Here is an 18,389-nt window from a genome sequence, read left to right as displayed (position 1 = left end):
TGTGGATGCTAACAGGTGAGTGAGCACAGCCAGCTAGGTGACCATCCTTCACCTTGGGTCCCTTGGCTTCCTCACTTCGTTCTGACATCTGTCTCTGTCTTTGCTGTGCTCTCCCCCAAATCCCTTGCAGAGTGGCTCGTTAACTTATTTCCTCTACACTGAAGAGCTCCTGAGTTACGTTTTTCTTATCTGGACAATTCAAATTACTGGTTCAGCTTAGCCCCTTGTCCACTGTGGTCCAGTTTCCTGTGTCTGGGAATGGGGGAAGATGGGTAGGACCGTGTGGCCCGCTTTAGTGGGTCGACCACTTTATGACTGGGTGACTGTGTTGCTTGGGGAAGGAGCAGAAAGGGTGGCTTCCGACTGGGGCTCCTGTAATTTACTGTCACCCTGTCTCCAGCATGCTCTTGCTTCCGTGCACTTAGGACATGGAATGAAAAGTGCACAGTTCTGTTCCCAAAGTGCCCCCAACCTCAGGGTGCTGTCTCTTCATTGTGAGCCAGCCAGAAATGAATTGCTTAATTACTCTGCTGGGTAGGCACCGTGGACAGTGGATGACACAAACAACAGCCAAGGAATAAAACAAAAACTTCCACTGTCATAAGGCTAAAATTCTAGTGAGACACAGGTGATAAACACCATAAATAAAACATACAGCATGTTATAATGGAAAAATGAAGACATCTGAGGAAATTGAGATGTGAAAGTGAAAATATGAATATGAAATGATTCAATTTCAATATGAAAAAATTATAGGCTAAGAAATGCTAAAAATGAATGAGTAAAAGAGGATGAGGATGCAGATTATAAATGGGATGGTCCATTCCACCGAGGGATTTGGTGAGAAGGTGACATTTGAATGGAGACTTGAGGGGGAGGAGCCAGCCGGCATGGGGGTGTCTGGGATGGGCACCCCAGGCACTGGGGGGAGTAAGTACACAGGCCTGGAGGTGGTGGTGGTGACGGAGACATGTGGGCTCTGACAGGTGACAGCAGCTATGCCCCAGAGAGCCTTGCCAGCCTCTGTGATTCTGGGTTTTGCTCTGGGTAGAGATGAGGCCAGAGAGACTGTAGGGACTGGGAGCAGAGGCCTTTTGTAAAACGATTTGGGGGCTGCCTACAGAATTTTATAGACATTTTCTCAAAAAACATTCTTGTTGTTTTAAGTGTATTGTTTTCAGCTGGCTTAATTAGCACTGAATCTTTGCATTGTCTCAGAGTGTCAGGGAGGTTAAAAAGCAGTAGGACTGCAGGACACTGGCTGTAGCTGTCCCGCGTGGACACGGCGGAGCGGGGTACACTGCCAGGTCCCTGCATGCACACCCAGCCTTGTCACTGAAGGGACCACTTTTCAGGTGCTTGTAGGCCCAGCCCCTGAGTACATACTTGTAGCACACAGGAGTTACCTCCCTATATTCTAATGGGCCTCTGAGTAGCAGAGAGCAAAGAACCTAGGGTGAGCTGAACAGATCCAGAGAGAGAACCCTCTTTCCTTGCGTTGGCTCTTCTTGGGAGGCCTTTTCTAGTGGGCTGTCATCCCAGGTGACCAGCCACCTTTATGTGTGAGTAGTACACCTATGCCCACTACTGTTATAAATTCCTTTAGGGAAATCCTGTCACACCCTCATTAGGTGAACGGATTCTTACATGGCTGTGAACAGGGGCTTCAGGGTCAATAGACCAGGTCCACATCAGGGCTGTGCCGCTTACCACTTGATGACCCGGCAAGTTGCTCATGTTCTCAGTCCCAGCTCCTCCTCCATGAAAGGTGACATCGCTGCCCCCGGACCATTGGCGCACAGTGAGATCTACAGCTCATAAGGCTTCACAGTCCAGGAAGTAGAGCCTGCCAGGTGACAAGTGAATGGAGTTTTTCTTTTTCCTTTTTCTTTTTTTGCAGTTTTTGGCCGGGGCCAGGCTTGAACCTGCCACACCTGGTATATGGGACCACCGGCGCCCTACTCCTTGAGCCATAGGCGCTGCCCAAGTGAATCAATTTTAAACAAACCAACCTCTTTTATTATTTGAAATCATTCATTTCTTGTCCTGGGATGATTTGCATCCACATAGACCCATTTGGTGTTAATTTACCAGCCCTTTGAAGTCAGTCTAACCTCGAGCAAATACTGGGTTTTCCAGTTGATTTTTTCCTATAATTCTCAGGAGTCTCTTGTCTGGTGGTCTCAAAGCATTGCTCTTTTATGATTAGTCATGAATCTGTATCCCATTAATTAGGCAGCAAAAGATTATGTCAAGTACTCTCCCAGGCCGGTTTGATAGGGCTGTCAGTGGTTGCTGAAAACATTTGTAATATTTATTGCCAGGGCTCTGATGCCTCAGTAAGGGATGGCTTTTAGGAGCTCGAAATGCCTCTTTCCTTGTCTCTTGCAGAGCCATGAAAGTATAGCCATAAAAGGCTGACTCTTGATTTTAAACAGGGCATTTCCATTTGTTTCATTTCAGGGCTCCTTTCTCGCTCTTAATCTTTTACTCTTTGAACCATGTGCTTGATAATGAGTGACAACATATTCATCAACTTGGAGAATGGTTCCATCACCTTTCTTGCCCCCACTCTCCTGGGGAAGAACGCAGTGCGATTTTGCTCAGGCTGCATGTGTCAGTGGAGAATATGTATAGCTAAAGTTATTCCAAAGATTTACAGAAACGTATGGCTTTATGTTCAAGAAAAGATGGTATTGTGTTCAAGAAAAGAGTTTTATTTGCTCTCTGATTGTAACTTGTATTTTACAAGTGAAAAAAAAATCCCCACACTTTGGGTTTGCAGAATTAGTAAAATCTAGAATTTGGAGTTCATTCACCTATAATAATAGGTATAGTTGTCAAATTAAAATTCTTACATGACTTGTTTCCTTTTGCTGTTCTTACCAAGAAAGTTCTTGTAAGATGTACATTTTCTGTTTGTTTCTTCTTCAGTCTGTGTGAACTCGAGCACCGGGGTGAGAAGGACGTGCTCCCGGCCTGCGGTGGACGAGGGCAGCCCCTGGCTTGTGGGCAGTTAGTTACAGTTCTGGAGAATAGGGACACAGACTGAAGTGTGTGGCCAGCATGTAATGGGGCCAGTGGAGGGCTGGCTCTTAGCCCAGTACCAGAGATGTTGTTCAACTTGAGTTTTGAGTTAAAAATGGAGAATGGCTGTGCATCACAGGCATAAAAAATGTTAGCAAAGACATGGAGATCTGAGATTCGAAGGCGAGGCAGGAAGTTCTGAGACCTGAATGGGTTCAGGATTATGGAGCCTAGATCCACAGGGAATGGGGACAGGAGGGAGTCAGAGAGAGTGCTGGGACAGGGAGAGTTATTTCTGATTCCCAAGCCCTTCTGCTATGTTTTGGAGCATCAGCTTTGTTCTGTAGTTGGGGTCATCGGCAACTATGCAGGAAGGACTAGGATGGTTTATGCTGGGTCATCTGATGGAGGATGGGGCATCAGGAAGGATGTATGGATGACATGCATATATATGGATGGATGAGAGGGTTTCATGAGGTCAAGGAAACCAATGAAGGGGCTTTTTTGTTGTTGCCCAGGAAAGAAATGAGGAAGACTCAGACCAGTGTGGAACTACTAGAAAGTGAGGGAAATAGAAATGAGAACTATTTTGGAGATGAAATCAGGCGCTGAAAACATGAGACAAATGAGAGTTAGAGCCATGCACAAGCAGGGGAGGGCGGCAGGTGTCCGACTTGGATGGCCATGTGGCTGTGAACAGAGGCTTCACAGAGTGTCATGGAGGTTAAAAAGCAATAGGACCGCAGGACATTGTAGCTGTCCCGCGTGGACACTGTTAAGAGGAAATGTGAGGAACTGGGAAGCTGGAGATAGAACCTGCTTGTTGAGGACAGTAGTGAGTCCAGCTCAGGACATGTGGGACAGCTAAGTGGCTGGTCCAGCAGGGCAGCGAGTTCTCAAGTCCCAGGTTTGGGGCAGAGGTCAGAGTAGAAGCAGATTTGGGTGTCAGAGGTTTACACCTGTAGGAGACAGGACAGTTGTGCACAAGGATTCTTGCAGAATGGGAAGACTAGGAGTGTGGGCTGGAACGTTGCGGACCATCAGGGCGTAAGAGATGGTCGGTGGGAGGGAATGCTGCAGGGATACTCAGAGTGAATAGTCCCAGAGAGGCAGTGGTGCGGTGGATTCAGCAGAACAGAAGATTTGCAAAGCCTGGACTGTTAGTCCCATGCAGTTTGGGCATCTAGTAGAGTAAGGACTGGCATCTGCCTCTGGGGTTACCGAGTTTTGAGGTAAGCTGGAGTGGGTGAGGAATAGAGGCGATGGCTGTGGACAGCTCTTTCTCTCAGGTTGGCTGAGAGGGAGAGGTACAGGAATACTCCAGAAGGAGCTGTCTCTGGGGAGCTAGGCCACAGTAGCCCAAGGTGTGGTGCCCCATGGAGGCTCACACCCCTAGAAGCTGCTTGTTGAACAATTTACTGCTACAGGAAAGAGGTCATGTTGATATTTGTTTGCACATGCTCATTTACTGCAATCTGAGGTTTTTGTTTATAGTAATTGGGCAAAAAATACAGTAAGCTTCATGTAACCATTAATTTGTTTTAACATGCAGGCCCAGTTACCCCAGTATTGAATGTTTAAATATTCCTAAGACATTCATCTTCTTAAAACAGCAGTGTTTTACATTTCTCTAGTTTTCTTTCTAGCATTCTTTCAAAAATGTCTTTTGCACCCCTACCAGAGTTGGAATTCAGCGGGACAGACCTTGCTTCTTGCCAACTGCCACTCTGCAGATTCGCCTGGCTCTCAGGGTCATATCTGAGCTCCTTAGTGAGACAGATGGTCCAGGATGTTCTGGGCCTATACCCTTCCAGCCCAGCTCTTGACCTTCTGCAGGTCTCACACAAGGTTCCAGAAAAAAGATCCAGCTGTTCTGTTTTTCTGACCGCTCTGTGGGCCATCCCCCCGTTCTCTCACCTGTGATGCCCTGCTCCAGGCAGCTGGCACACCCCCTACTCTCTGCAGGAGGCTGCTCTGGTGTCACTGCCACGGGGCCTCTCTAGGTGCAGCTGGCCCGTCTGCTCCCACAAATTGAAGACTGACTGTGTTGCACCATTTTGCTGTTCCCTTCTGAGATTCTGGACTCCTATGTGGCAGGGAACGCCTTTGTGCACCTGGCTCTGTGCCTGGCACTTCATTCACAGCAGGTGCTGTGGTCTGGTGACACTCACCTTGTCCTCTGCCTCTTTGCAGGGAAACAGTTTAAGTGCACGGTGTGTGACTACACGGCGGCCCAGAAGCCCCAGCTGCTGCGGCACATGGAGCAGCACGTCTCCTTCAAGGTAAGAGGGCCCTGGGGCAGAGGCAGGTGCAAGCCGTCAGCATCTTGCTTTGCACAGTGGAGATGGAGAGAGTGTCCCTGTAGTACTTTTTGGTATTACTTTCACTTTCAGGCCCCCTTAGCTGGTGCACCTGGGGTCCGAGTCATAGTTCCGTTTTGCTACCTTTGCAGATGCATAGCATTCCTCTTGGCAACCAAGTCAAGGATGTGTAAGAGGATGCAAACAGAAAGAAAGGAGTGCTCTTACATAACCACACTGAAGTGATTTGGAGGACAGCGTGCAGGCTTTAGGGACACATGTTTGTGCTTTCAAATCTTGGATTAGCTCAGGTGAATCAGCTGCTAAACCAGGTGTGATGAAGCCCACGTGGCAGGCGTTTGTAAGACCAGAAATTCTGCTGAGGAGTGCCCACTGCAGTGCCATCGCTAGCAGAGCTCAGGTCATATTCTTTTAATGCCTCTAATTGATGTTTCTTCAGTCTAGGTGGTAATATCCACTCAGCCACTGCTAATGATACAGTTATTGACAGCAAAAACTATGGTCCAGTAATTTGTTCAGTAAAACATTCTGCTTAGCACGTGGGGCAAGTTAACCCTTAAAATTGCTGCTACTGCTGCTGACATACGCACATGCAAGGGGAATCAAGATTCGCAAACATGCTGCTCGGAAATGGTTTTGGAAATTGCACCCACTCCTGAATGCCAGAGCAGCATAGGAGGGGGCCTACCGGCCAGCAGTTTCAACCTCTGAAGAACCCAGGGCTGGAATCCCTGCAAGACAGTGTCAGGGGAGTGCCCCAAACTGTCCTGGGATGGTGCTGGTTGGGATTCCAAAGAAAAGCTCTGGACACTGAGGTGATGAGTCCGAAGCATTTCTTTAGGGGACTTTCAGAGTGCTGCAGCGGTCCTTGCTGTGGACAGAGAAAAAAGGTGTCCTGTCTAGGGATGTCCACAGTGAGGGGTCAGAGCGTGCAGTTGTTCTGTTTGAGGAATTTGGCTCAGGGTCTGGGCCAGTTTCTTCTAGGTAACAATCTAAATGCCTTTATCAGTGCCTGGCACAGTTCAAGACTCCAGTTTGAGTTAAAGCCTTGTGGGGAAGCCCTGACCTGAACCTCTGAGAAGTTAGCTGATCACCTGTTAGTCTTTTCTGCTATGCCCATACTCACAGATTCCAGTCGTCACAATAATATCATCTGACCTCTGTTCACCACTTCTGAGGTGGCGAGAACCTTCCCCTTGGCAAGCTCATCTTATGCTCAGAAGAGCCTTGTAAGAGGTGAATTCTTCTGGCTTCTCCTCTTATAGTTGGAAAAGCTGAGCTGCTAGAGGGGTTAAGGGCTTCTATGCTTTCAATGTCGGGGAGGTGAAAGAGCCAGAAGTTGGACTTCATCCTCTCACTCTGGTCCTACACTTTCTCTCTCGATCTTCTCAGTTACTTGTGGGCAGAAAGAGAAATTGGAAAACTAAGGATGTTGCAAGCTGCTGCTTATGTAACTGATTTATGTCACCTGGTGGGAATGTGGCAGTGTCTGAGCTGAGGAGCATCGTCACTGCTATGCATTTACTGTACCTCATCAAAATTAAGGGCTTGCCTTCACATTTCTCAGTGCATGGGTATGTTTCTTCGGGGGACTAGTGCAACTACTGTACTAGAGGACAGCTAAAGGGGCTCTTTATAGATGAGAAACTTAGGTTCATTGTTTTCCTAGCTATTTCAGAATTGATACTAGACTTTGCATTCATTTCTTGGTTTTGAGTGTTAACATTTTTCTTTCCTAACCAGACACAGCTGTAAATGTCTTTGTGCCTTGAAATCCTCGTCTTCTTTCCAGGGTTAGCAATTCCTTGGTTTAGGTGCAGAGGAAATGGATTGGGTGCTGGTTTTAGTTCAGGCACCACTTGCACACGTGGTTATTGACTTTTCCTGCCATTGCAGAGTTGACATCCAGCACTGGGCCTTGGGAACTTCTCACTGCGCTGGACTTGGGGTCATGGCCAGTTTCCTCAAGTTGCCTGCAGGTTCCAGCTTCTTGCTTACTAAGCAGCAGTGTAGGTGGGAATGAGATTCAGGCCTTCGTGAGAAGCGCTATGTTCAAACTTGGTTTCTCTCATCCTGCAAGTTAGGGCCCTGTCCTGACACAGGTGGGTTTAGGTAGTGCTTCTCAGTTAATCGGGACTGACAGCACAAACTGAAATTGCGTCATGCCAAGCACCCTTGTCCGCACGGTAATTACTCTGAGCCTGTCATATCCCTGCTCCACTCCGTGTTAGCTTCCTATTGCTGTTGTAACAAATCAGTGGCTTAATAAACAAACAAACAAACAAACCATTCTCTACTCTTACCGTTTTGTAGTTTAGAACTCTGTCAACTAAGATAAAATCAAGGTGTTGGCAGGGCTGCTTTTTTTTTTTTCTTTTCCTAGAGGCTGTAGGAGGAAATCTTTTCATTGCTGTCTCTAGCTTGTGGAAGCCACCTGCACTGGGTGGTTTGTGGCCTCCGCCTCCCTCTGTGAAGCCAGTGACGCAGCATCTCTCATCACATCTCCTCCCCAACTCTCCTTTCTCTGCCTCCTCTTCCCCCTGTAAGAACCCTGGGATTATACTGGGATAACCCAGGATGATGTCCTTATCTTAAGGTCAGATGCATAGCAACCTTAATTCCACCTGTAGTCTTAAGTCCTTTCTGCCATGTAAGGTGACATATTTACAGGTTGCAGGGATTAGGACCTGGACATCTTTAGGGAGTAGTTGATCTGGCAACCATGTTCCCCCACTTTTTTTTCCTTCTACATATACTCTATGGTAGAACATTTTCAGCATGATTGGAAAATATACAGTATGCATACATATTTCATACCAATGGCAAATATTACTAAAAAATCAAGTCTCTCTTATTACTCTTAGATTAGGCCTCACCATTTTCACACAAATGCTACTAATCTATGGCAATTGGCTTGTAAGTTGAAACCAGTTTGCTTTTCTAAATGTAGGTATATAATTTACAGTATATAATTTGTGTCAGGGAACACTATAATAAGGTCAAACTCCTTCATTGCCTTATAAAATTACATGGTTTTTATTTACATATTTATTTAAAAAAAAATTGATGTGTGCACTTATTTCTGTCCAAATAAGATTTGGAAAATGCTTTTGATCCCTTTCCTTATTGAATTCTTTTTTTTCAAAGTTAAGGCTGAACAAATGTTTTTGTTACATGGATACCTTGTCAGGGCTTTTAATGAGCTTGTCACCAGAATAGTGTTCATTCTTCCTGATAGGTGAGTTTTTATGCCTCACCCTTTCCATCCCTCCCCTTTCCCTGGTATCCAATGCCCTTTCTATCTCTTTGAGCTATGTATGCCCATCATTTAGCTCCTAATTAGAACATGTAGTGTGTGTGTGTTTATTCCATTTATCATTAGTATAATGTCCACTTCCATTCAAGTTTCTGCAAAAGTCATTATTTCATTCCTTTTTGTGGTTGAGTAGTAAGTACTTCATGGTGCACACATAACACATTTTCTTAATTTATTCATGAATTGATGGGCACACAGGTTGACTCCACACCTTTATACTTGTGAAGTGTGCTGTGTTAAACATTCAAGTGCAGGTGTCTATTTGATAAGATGACTTCTTTGTCTTTGGGTAGATACCCAGTATTGGTATTTTTGGGTCAAATGGTACAGCTACATTTATTTCTTTGAGGAATCTCTATACTGTTTTCCAGAGAAGTTGTACTAATTTGAAGTTCACCAACAGTATATAAGCATTCCATTCTCTCTGCATCCATACCAGCAACTGTTATTTTTTAATTTTTTAATAATAGTCATTGTGACAGGGGTAAGATGATAGCTCATTGTGGTTTTAATTTGCATTTTCCTGATGATTAGTGATGGTGAGCATTTTTTGTGTATCTTTTGGCTATTTGTTTACCTTCTTTTGAAAAACTTCTGTTCATATCATTTGCCCATTTTTTAATCGGGCTGTTTTTTTCTTGCTGGTTTGGGTCCTTTGTAGATTCTGGTTATTTTCCCTTTATTGGATGTACAGTTTGTGAATATTTTCTCCATTCAGTAGTTTTTTTACCTATTCATTAATTTCCATTGCTATGCAGAGGCTTTGTAATTTTAGTCTCATTTATTTATTTTTTATTATTGCTGTAATTGCCTTTGGGGTCTTAGTCATAAATTCTTTGCCTAGGCCAATGTCTAGAAGAGTTTTTCCTACATTTTCTTCTAGAATTTTTATGGTTTCTTACTTTATTTTTTTTTATATGGCAAGAGGTACATTTTCCTATAGATTGGAAAACTTCTTTTATTGTTTCCTTTTTTTTGGGGGTGGGGGCAAGGGCTAGGTTTGAACCTGCCACCTTCGGCATATGGGGCCAGCACTCTACTCTGTTGAGCCACAGGCCCCGCCCCTTTTATTGTTTCTTATACCCTGGTTTACTGGAGCTGAATTCTCTATTTTTGGCTATTTGAAAATGTCTGCATGTGGTCCTCATTTTTGAAAACTAATTTAATGTCTATAGTGTTTTTTTTGGGGGGGGGACACCACTCTAAATATGTTGTTCTATTACTTCCTCTGGCCGATTTTAAGTTTTCTCTCCTCTCTCTTTTTCATGGGGTGGGGAGGGCTTGTCATAATGGTGAATCAGTAAGTCTAGGTGTAGTTTTCTTCGTATCTCCCTTCCCTGGGCTTTGCTGAGCTGTTCCATCTGTGCATTGACATCTTTCAACTATCATTTTTGGACCATTCTTAGCCTTTATCTTTTTAAATATTCCTTTTTCGTTTATTCTGTCCTTTATCTCTAGGACTATAGTACCACATATATTAACACAGATTTAACTACCATGACCTCACATCATTCAGATGGTCTCTGTCTCTCTCATTCTTCTTTTGCTTTATATTTTGGTTTGCGTGATTCCTATGGACCGTTCTTCAAGTTCACTTACTGTTTCTCATCAAATCTGTCATCAAATGAATTGGTCATTTTTGATGTCTTAAAAAAGCTTCTAGCAACTTGACTTGGTTCATTTTTTTTTTTAAGAAGTAGGTTCTTGCTCTGTTTCCCAGGCTGGCCTCAAACTCTTGGGCTCAAATAATCCTCCTGCCTCAGCCTCCCAAATAACATTTGGTTCATTTTTATTCTCTACCATATTTTACCATCTATTTGCACATATTTTCCACCTTTTCTCCTGGATCCTTTAATGTATTTATAATAGTTACTTTACTTTTTTTGTCTAATAATTTTAGCATCTGGGTCATCTGCGCATTAGTGCTTTTGACATTTTTCTTGATTTGAATTGACATTTTCTTGCTCCTTTGGCATGTCTCATAATTTGTAATTGAACACGAGATACTATATGTGGAAAAAACAGTAGAGACTGAGGGAAATAATAGCCTTGAGAAAGTGAATGTTTTTAGTGTGGGGGATTATGCAGAAAAAAGTTAACATAGCAGGCTTGACTGCTGTGCTTTGAAAAGCCCAATCACAAGCTCGGGCCTTCGCTGGCATCTGACAGCTTGGACTTCAGGAGAGTCCCCAGCACCCTGACAGGTAAGAGGAGCATTTGTGCAGATAATGTTCTTTATCCTGAATACCTGCCTTCTTTCAGGGGCTCTGGAATTTTGGTACATGCTGGACAGACAGTACCTGTGTGATCAGCCCTCGGTGCAGACCCTACACACTGAGCCCCTCCTGAGCTTCCATAGTTGGTGACATTTCATGTGTTGTCAGATTTTGCTGCTGACAAACCAAGGGTGCTCTGTGTGACTCTTCTAGGAGGGGAGTCCTAGAAGCCCGTACCTCGTTTCTCCTTAGGCCTTGCCTTCTACAGTTCCTCCCTGTGATGTTTTGCTTTGTGTTCCCGTGATGTAATAAATTATAACTGTGAACACAGCTGTTAATACATGGTAAGTCCTATGAGTCCTCCCACTGAGTCACTGAACATGAAGGTGGTCTTGGTGACTCCAGCATGGGAATGAACACATACAATCCATAGTCCAGCTGGCTCTGGGCTCTGTGCAACTCTGGACTTGGTTCTCCACTGTCTGCAGATGTTCTGAGAACAACAGGATTGAGACTTTGCTTACAGCAGCCTATAAGCTTTGCTTACATTAAATCACAGCGCTGGCCTTCTCAGTCATATGGGCTGTCAGCTCTGCGGGCCAGCCGCCAGCATTTGGGGCTCCTCAGGAGTTTCTTTATCCCCAGCCCCACTCTTGACTTTCTACTTCTTGGGACAGCTCTCTCCCCTTGCTGCTGACAAACCAAGGGTGCTCTGTAGGGTGAAGGGTGCTCAGCTGTCATTGGGTGAAGGCCTCATGTGCTTTGTAAGGGTACTGGTGAATTTCCTCTCTCCCCTCCTTTTGGGCCCCAGTCTTCAGCTGCTGCCCCCTTGCAGTTGGCAAAGTTCTCCATTTCGCAGGGGAAAAAGAGATTGCTAGATCTCTATGCCAGGAATGAAAGCAGCAGCCCGTGTCTTTTCTCATGCGCCCAGCGCTTATCTCTTTCTGGAATTAGTTCATTTAGGTTTCTTTGTGTCCTCAGCAATCTGATAGATTCCGAAAAAATGACCTGTTAAGTTGTTAGTGTGGGAGTAATGGTCCCTTATGATTTCTGTATCCTAGCTGTGAGCAGAAATGGCCCACCCCTGTAATGCTGAGTGCCTGCCGTGGTGCCTCACCAAGTGGATGCCTATTAAACATTCATGTTGCCCCCTCTCCCTCCCACTCTGGACACGTGCCCAGTTCAGCTCAAAGTAAGAGGCAAGGGGAGCGACTACGGCAAGAGACAGCTGCTGCTGTGAGTAACCCAGGTGGGCACAGTCACCAGGAGGGATGCTCTGCCCACTCCCAAGTGAGGCTTTGTCCCTGCTGCATTACCCACAGATCAGGCAGAAAAGACCTTGGAATTCACAGACCCTGGGGAGTGAGCCCATGGGAGAGATCGCAGCGTGCAGGGCCACAGAAGCCCTGTGTCCTTTGGCACAAACCCTTCCTTTTTTGAAGTTAGTCATTGTGGCTTTATGGTCAATCTTAGAATCCTGCCTTGCTGACCTGAGTGGCCTTGGGCAACTTACCTGTAGCATGGGAAAGAAAGCAGTACCTGTCATTATCACTAGACACGTCGTGATTGTGAGGAAGTAGTGAAGGGGGCTCTGTGCCTTGTTCTCAGCTGTCATTTCCTCACAGACTCCATCTCGGTTTCGTCCTTTCTCTTTTCATCATAAGATTGTCATGACCACTCAGTCTCTCCTTCCTTATCGTGGCTTTGGTTAAGATTCTTGATGCCTGTGGTGGATTGTTTGCTCATGGAGTCATATTCACCTAATTCCCCTGATTTGGTACTTTCCTTCATGATGTATGTGACCATATGAACGTGTCACTTGACACAGAGAAGCTTTTGCAGGTGCATGTCCTGGGTAGATTCTTAATAGGGGGCGTTCTTCTGACTGTGTCTTCCTCCTCGGCGGCTCTGCCTTTCACTACTGCAAAAGTCTGTTTCCCCTGCAGAAAGGTCTCACCCTGCACATCCCACACCATTCCCTCCTCGTCACTGTTTCCACTTGTTTTGTTTTGTTTTGTTGTATTTCACTGTCACAGGCCCCAGTGCTAGAGGGAGTTTGTACTTGAACTCATTCCTCTGTGAGGCTCCAAGTGCATGAAGAGGTTTCTGACTTTCCGAAAGCAAGTAAAAACTGGTGGGCGAATGTTCAAGTCTGAAAAAAATATCCATTCTGATTTCAGCAATTTGTGGAATCTGTGCATTTTGCAAACTGTTCAGTGTGGCTTAATACTGACCCTTCTTACTATAGACATCTTTGTTCCTCAAACAAAGTAACCTGTCAGCTGGCCACACATAGCTCTGACGGTTCCTGTGCCCTGGCTTCCAGAGCGTGAGGCTCATCTTCTGTCCTGTGACCATGGCCTTTTAGGTGTAGAGTATGTTCTTTCAAAAGCGACACCAGCCGCACCGTTTCTTGAAAAGACAGCACTGACTTTATGTTTGATATGCATCTGAATGCTACTGCATCCTCAAAAATTTGTACCATGATGCCTGAGAAATCTATTGCCTATTGTCAATTTAAAATTTGCATAATAAAGGTATTTCCATAAAACTAGTGAGAGATAAGGAAGATTTCTATCATTGCTTTCATTGTGATTGACAAACTGAATATTGCATATGGAATATGTGATACCACAATTTAACATTCAGGATTTCAAAAAGGTAATACCATAATACAATTAAAGTACTCGATTTTGTTCACTCATTTGACACGCAGCACATGAAATGTTTCCTCATGCATTCAGCACACCTTTTCTGGTTATCAGGCAGGCAGAACTGTGGCAGGGGTGGGGGTTTCAGAATGAAGCCAGGCCTCTTCTCGCCCAGGCTCACAGGTCTCGGCAGAGCCAAATGTGTGTCCACGGTAACAACAAATATGTTACATGCCGCAGAAAAGTTACATGGTGCACAGTGCTGTGGCAACCCAGAAAACCAGCAATATAAACTCTAATGCTATAATTTTTAAGAATCATGTTTTGATCAAATTAATATAGTTTGGTTTCTGATCTAAACTTTGTGAACACAAAGTGAAAATAAGGAAATGATCTCAAATAAGCAGATAATTTGGAAGCCACACATTTATAAACAGAGTTATAGCCTCAGATTCCCAGTACCCTCAGAGCGCAGAGGCATCTGGTGCTGTTGATGGCATTGTAGCTTTATTTATACCACAATTTCTCCTGTGATCTAGAAGATGGTTTCACTTTTTGGTTAAAAAATTATGATACAAGATTAGATGTTTAAGTATCTAGTGTTAGAATAAAAAAGGCAGATGGACTGGTTCATCTTATTCTTGGCATTACAGCAGATGTTTCCGGTGCAGTCAGTACCTTATTTTGCCCTGAAAATCCCTCCGAGGTAGGGACTGCTGTCCCCAGGAACAGGTGAGGAAACTCATGCCCAGAGTCTGAGGTTCGTAGTGACACAGTTCTCCAACAGTAGAGCTGAGGAGTGACGCAGTTCTCAAGCAGTAGAGCTGAGGTGGGATCCACATCTCTTTGTAATCAAAGCTACTATCTATGAGAACATTTTACTACTTTGTCCTTTTTTCCCTCACTGTCATGATTATATAAACCTGCAGTTATATGTTTTGCTAAGACTCAAACACGATCTTTAAGCGAAGTGCTGACTGGGCGTAAAGTTAGCAGGCAGAACATTTTCCAAGTTCCATGGAAATTGCTGAACCCAGGGGCAGAGTAAGAAGGAAAGTGTAGATTTTCTGCTGATTGTGTTTGTTTTGCTTTTCAGGAAAGTGAAGAATCTGAGGTTGCACAGTTTCCTTGTTTCCTCTAACCGTGGATGTGGGAGGAAGAAGGGCCATGGCTGGGTGGGAATGGCCTGCAGGGGCCCCTTGTTACGTTGATTTAAACTGAGAACTTCTTAGTGCCATTTCAGCTTCACTGTATTTCAGATTTTTAAAAGCACCCCTGGAAAAAGAAGGAAATTGGATTGTTTTATGTTAAATTAAAATCCTGTCTAAGAGTGTGCAGTGTATTATCTGGAAATACTGCATTTTTGACAGCACAGACGATTACAAAAAAATCAATAATCAGGCTATGCTGAAGAGTCTTCTAAGCCCTTGCATGAAAGGCAATTAGTATGGATTGATTTGCTGTTATTTATTGTGATAAGATAATTGCCTTAACACAAGCCATTTTCAAAATTGTGGTACGCCACGGTTTGGTTTTAAAACATTTATTCTTTTAAATTGTTTAATTTGTCTCTGGCCTTATTTTAAAACCAAAACTTTGTGCTTGTTAAATGATATCAAAGACCTGGCTCCCCCCCAATCCCCCACCCCACGGATCTTTACTTCAGGCTGGTTTTGTTCCTTTTGTGGCTGACCCTGAATGGAACTAAGTCCCAGCCTCTCTGAAAAGAGAAGGCCGGACAATCAGAATTTTTCTCTCACCCAGCTTGGCTGGTGCCAGGTGGATTTGGCTTCGAGCCTCCCAGCTTTCAGGGAGGCTCAGACTGGACACCGGAGTGTGGCATACAGCATTTGCCTGCCCTGTGCTTGGCACTGAGACGAGAAGGGCCCGGAGCTCTCATTCACGTCGACATCCCACAGACATCAGCATTACTTTGAAATCTATAGTACAGACCTCTGAAAGGCTGACCTCCAGGAACATGAGCCCCTGCAAAGCCGCTGTCCTGCTGTGCACCTTGGTCTGCAGGCCTTGTCCTTCTTGGTCTCTTTACGTTTTGTGTCAGCGTTTCCCTTTGTCTGTCCTGTGCCTGTGCCAGGAGGCTCATGGCGAAGGTTAGTTTGGACACACGGAGTGTGTCAGTCACCCTCATTGACCTCTGTGCAGGTAGATCGTATTTCTTACTGAGCTTAGACTGGAAAAGAGGGTGAGTAGGGAGCATTCCAGGTGCAGTTGCTCTGGAGCAGTTTCCTTTATAAGCATCACCACGGTCTTGGTCCTTTTCCTTGTGAAAGTGCATATTTTCCTTTGCAAGTGGCTCACCCCAGGCCAGCGTGCAGGTGTAGTCTTGGGCAGTTGGCTTGATGAAGTGTTTCGCCTCCTGTGGGGTTGGGAGCCTGCGCGTGGCTCAGCTGAAATGACTGTCCAGTTCTGAGCAGACTCTGGGGCTGTACTCTGGATATCTGTGAAACATTTCAGTCAGCCTACTTTGTTATCCAGAACTTTACTGGATGATTCTGAGTGGGTGATGGGACTTGAGGGTTAAGAGATTCAAGGTGATGGAATTTCCCTGAGTGGAAAAAGAAGCTTCTCACCGGCACATCGAAGGTTGAGTAGTGATGTTAATCCAGCAATCATCCAAGGAGGGCTTTTTGTTTTTACATGTTTTGTTTTTTGAGTCTCTGGTGCTCAGGACTCTTTGGCTATGGCAGGCAGCCTAGCAAAAGCCTGAGATGTGGCGACTGTCTCCCGAAGCGCAGAATACCTGGGAGAGGCAAGACAGGCTCCTGCTGGAAGGTGGTACGAGGCAGTGTTCCCTGGAACTCTAGTTGGGGTGTCAGTGGGTGTCGCACTGAGGGGACATAGTGTGCAGTGAGCCTCAAACTTATTTGACCATAGAAGTCCCTCATCTTTTTCTCAGTGCCTCCTTGCACTTATGTTCTGTGAAACAGACTTTGGTTATCAGGGAATCTAAAAGGAGCCAACCTAGCATAATAAACCTCCACCTGCTCATGTCACTGCGGTGGCTTCTGGCCACACCCGGCCTGGCTCCCCTGCAGGTTGCGCTCACGGCAGGCCCTGCACAGTGGTTTGCTCCGGCTCCTCATCCATCTTGCCCTCGCTCTTCTCCCTGGCAGCCGCGTGGGGCCTTCTCTGGCTCCTCAGGCCTTGGCTCCAGTGCTTTGTTTCTCTGTTGGATGACACCTGGCAGGTTATACATTTACTTCATGATGGTGCTAGAATGTGAGCGCCGCGAAGCATTCCTTGTATATGTTTTGTTCTGCTCTCAGCACCTAGGCAGCACTCAGTAAATATTTGTTGAGTGAACAAGTGAGTAAGTGAATCAATTTCTCAGACCTTCAGTGTGACAGATGGCAGACTTACAGGTGGAGGTGGGACTCTGAGCTCCTTCGAGGACTCAGAGCCACGAAGCCACAGCATTCAACAGCTCGTCTATTCCTGGGCCTTGCCTGATCCTTCACTCTGTTCTTAATTCATTGTGTGAACTTGAACTCTCAGTTCTTCCCTCCCCTCACAGTCATGGGGGCCGAGAGAGGTTAAGATGAGATTAGACACTTAAGTGATTCAGACGTGAGAATGTTGGGTTCTAGGGTAGATGAGCCTGGTCCCAAGGCTTGCAGGATTCCTTATATTCACCAAATGCTATGAGTCAGGCCGCAGGATCACAGGAGCAGCTCAGTGCAGCCCACCCAGAGCCAATCTTACCAAAGACCAGGGTCAACGTCAATGAGTGTGCTGTTCTCTTCTGTGGGGTGTGGTGAGCTTGCTTTTTTACTGTATTATATTCAGGAACCCTCACTGAGGTCGCTGTCAGTGGGAGTGTGTGTAGTCTGTTCCTGAAGTGTCTGCTGGAAATCTGTGGAAGTTCAGTCACCACTGATCTTTAGTGCTGCAGCAATGTCACTCTGGCCTTCAGCGTTTGCAGGTGGCAGTCAGAAGCAGATAGTTCTGTGGGCGAGTAGATGGGAGGGGGTACAGGGCCGGGTTCCCGAGGTAGGAACACAAGAGCTGCTGGGGAAGAGACGGCACGTAGGGTGTGCCACCAGGACTCCAGGTGCTGGGCATGCTGCTGTGAAAACACTGCTGTCTTGTTGACACTATTATTCGCAACAGAGTCTTCTGCAAAATGGATAATGCAGGATGGCAGGGAAGCTGCAGACATCATCCATGCATGATTAGCAGGGAGATTGTGGCTAAGGCGACATTTTTTTTGCAGTAGGCCTTGGTAAGCAGTGGTACAGCAGCCATTGAAAGTGGGCGTGAGCTTCCGTGTCAGACAGGCCTCAGCTGGAAGCCAGGCTTGGCCAGTGACTCACTAGAAGACCTTCAGCAGCACCCCAGGGTCTCCTCTGCAACACGGGAATATTAATAGCTTCATCTTCACACCAGATGACTGTCATTATCACCAGTGGAGTTCCCCTCCTTGATCTCATCTCCCTCTGTTGGTGCAAATATAAACAGGAAGTTCTCAAACTCCAAATGCAAGTTTTCAGGCAAAAAGGAACACCATTCATTCTGTTCCTTTACCTGGAGCAATCTGTCCTGTTTCTGTGTCTAAACTGTTAGCGATAATTGGGTGAGCTTCTCCATGCAGGCTGCTGTGTTTACATTGTCATTAATTCTTGCAATGAAATGGAAGAACCTGCCCAAAGCTGCAAAGCTCAGTGGTAGAACCAGGCTGTGGGTCTGAATCTAGAAACCCGTGCCCATCAAGATAGACTGTGAGAAGTGTCCTGGCCACAGACCTCTCCAGCAAATGATGGGGAACATGTTCTGCTTGTTTGGTCTAGAAATAAAATCCAGAGAGGACCTCAGTTTAAGGAAGTTATCACTACCTCCT

At 45.5% G+C, this 18,389-nt stretch overlaps 1 protein-coding gene across 4 annotated transcripts in view; it reads left to right on the top strand.

The window, feature by feature from the left end:
- The window catches only part of ZFAT (zinc finger and AT-hook domain containing), a 207,245-nt gene that overhangs the window by 118,786 nt on the left and 70,070 nt on the right, over positions 1-18,389 (top strand). For 3 of the 4 annotated variants that reach the window (XM_053559219.1, XM_053559218.1, XM_053559220.1), the window contains exon 11: positions 5,221-5,309. The exons of the other annotated variant lie outside the window; for it this stretch is intronic. In XM_053559219.1, the coding sequence (XP_053415194.1) occupies positions 5,221-5,309 (89 nt within the window). The remainder of the gene's footprint in view (positions 1-5,220; positions 5,310-18,389) is intronic. 4 annotated transcript variants of the gene reach the window in all.

This window comes from Nycticebus coucang, chromosome 13 (assembly GCF_027406575.1).
Source record: "Nycticebus coucang isolate mNycCou1 chromosome 13, mNycCou1.pri, whole genome shotgun sequence".
NCBI lineage: Eukaryota > Metazoa > Chordata > Mammalia > Primates > Lorisidae > Nycticebus > Nycticebus coucang.
Note: the sequence above shows the minus strand (reverse complement) of the source record. Positions and strands in the feature narration are given on the sequence as shown.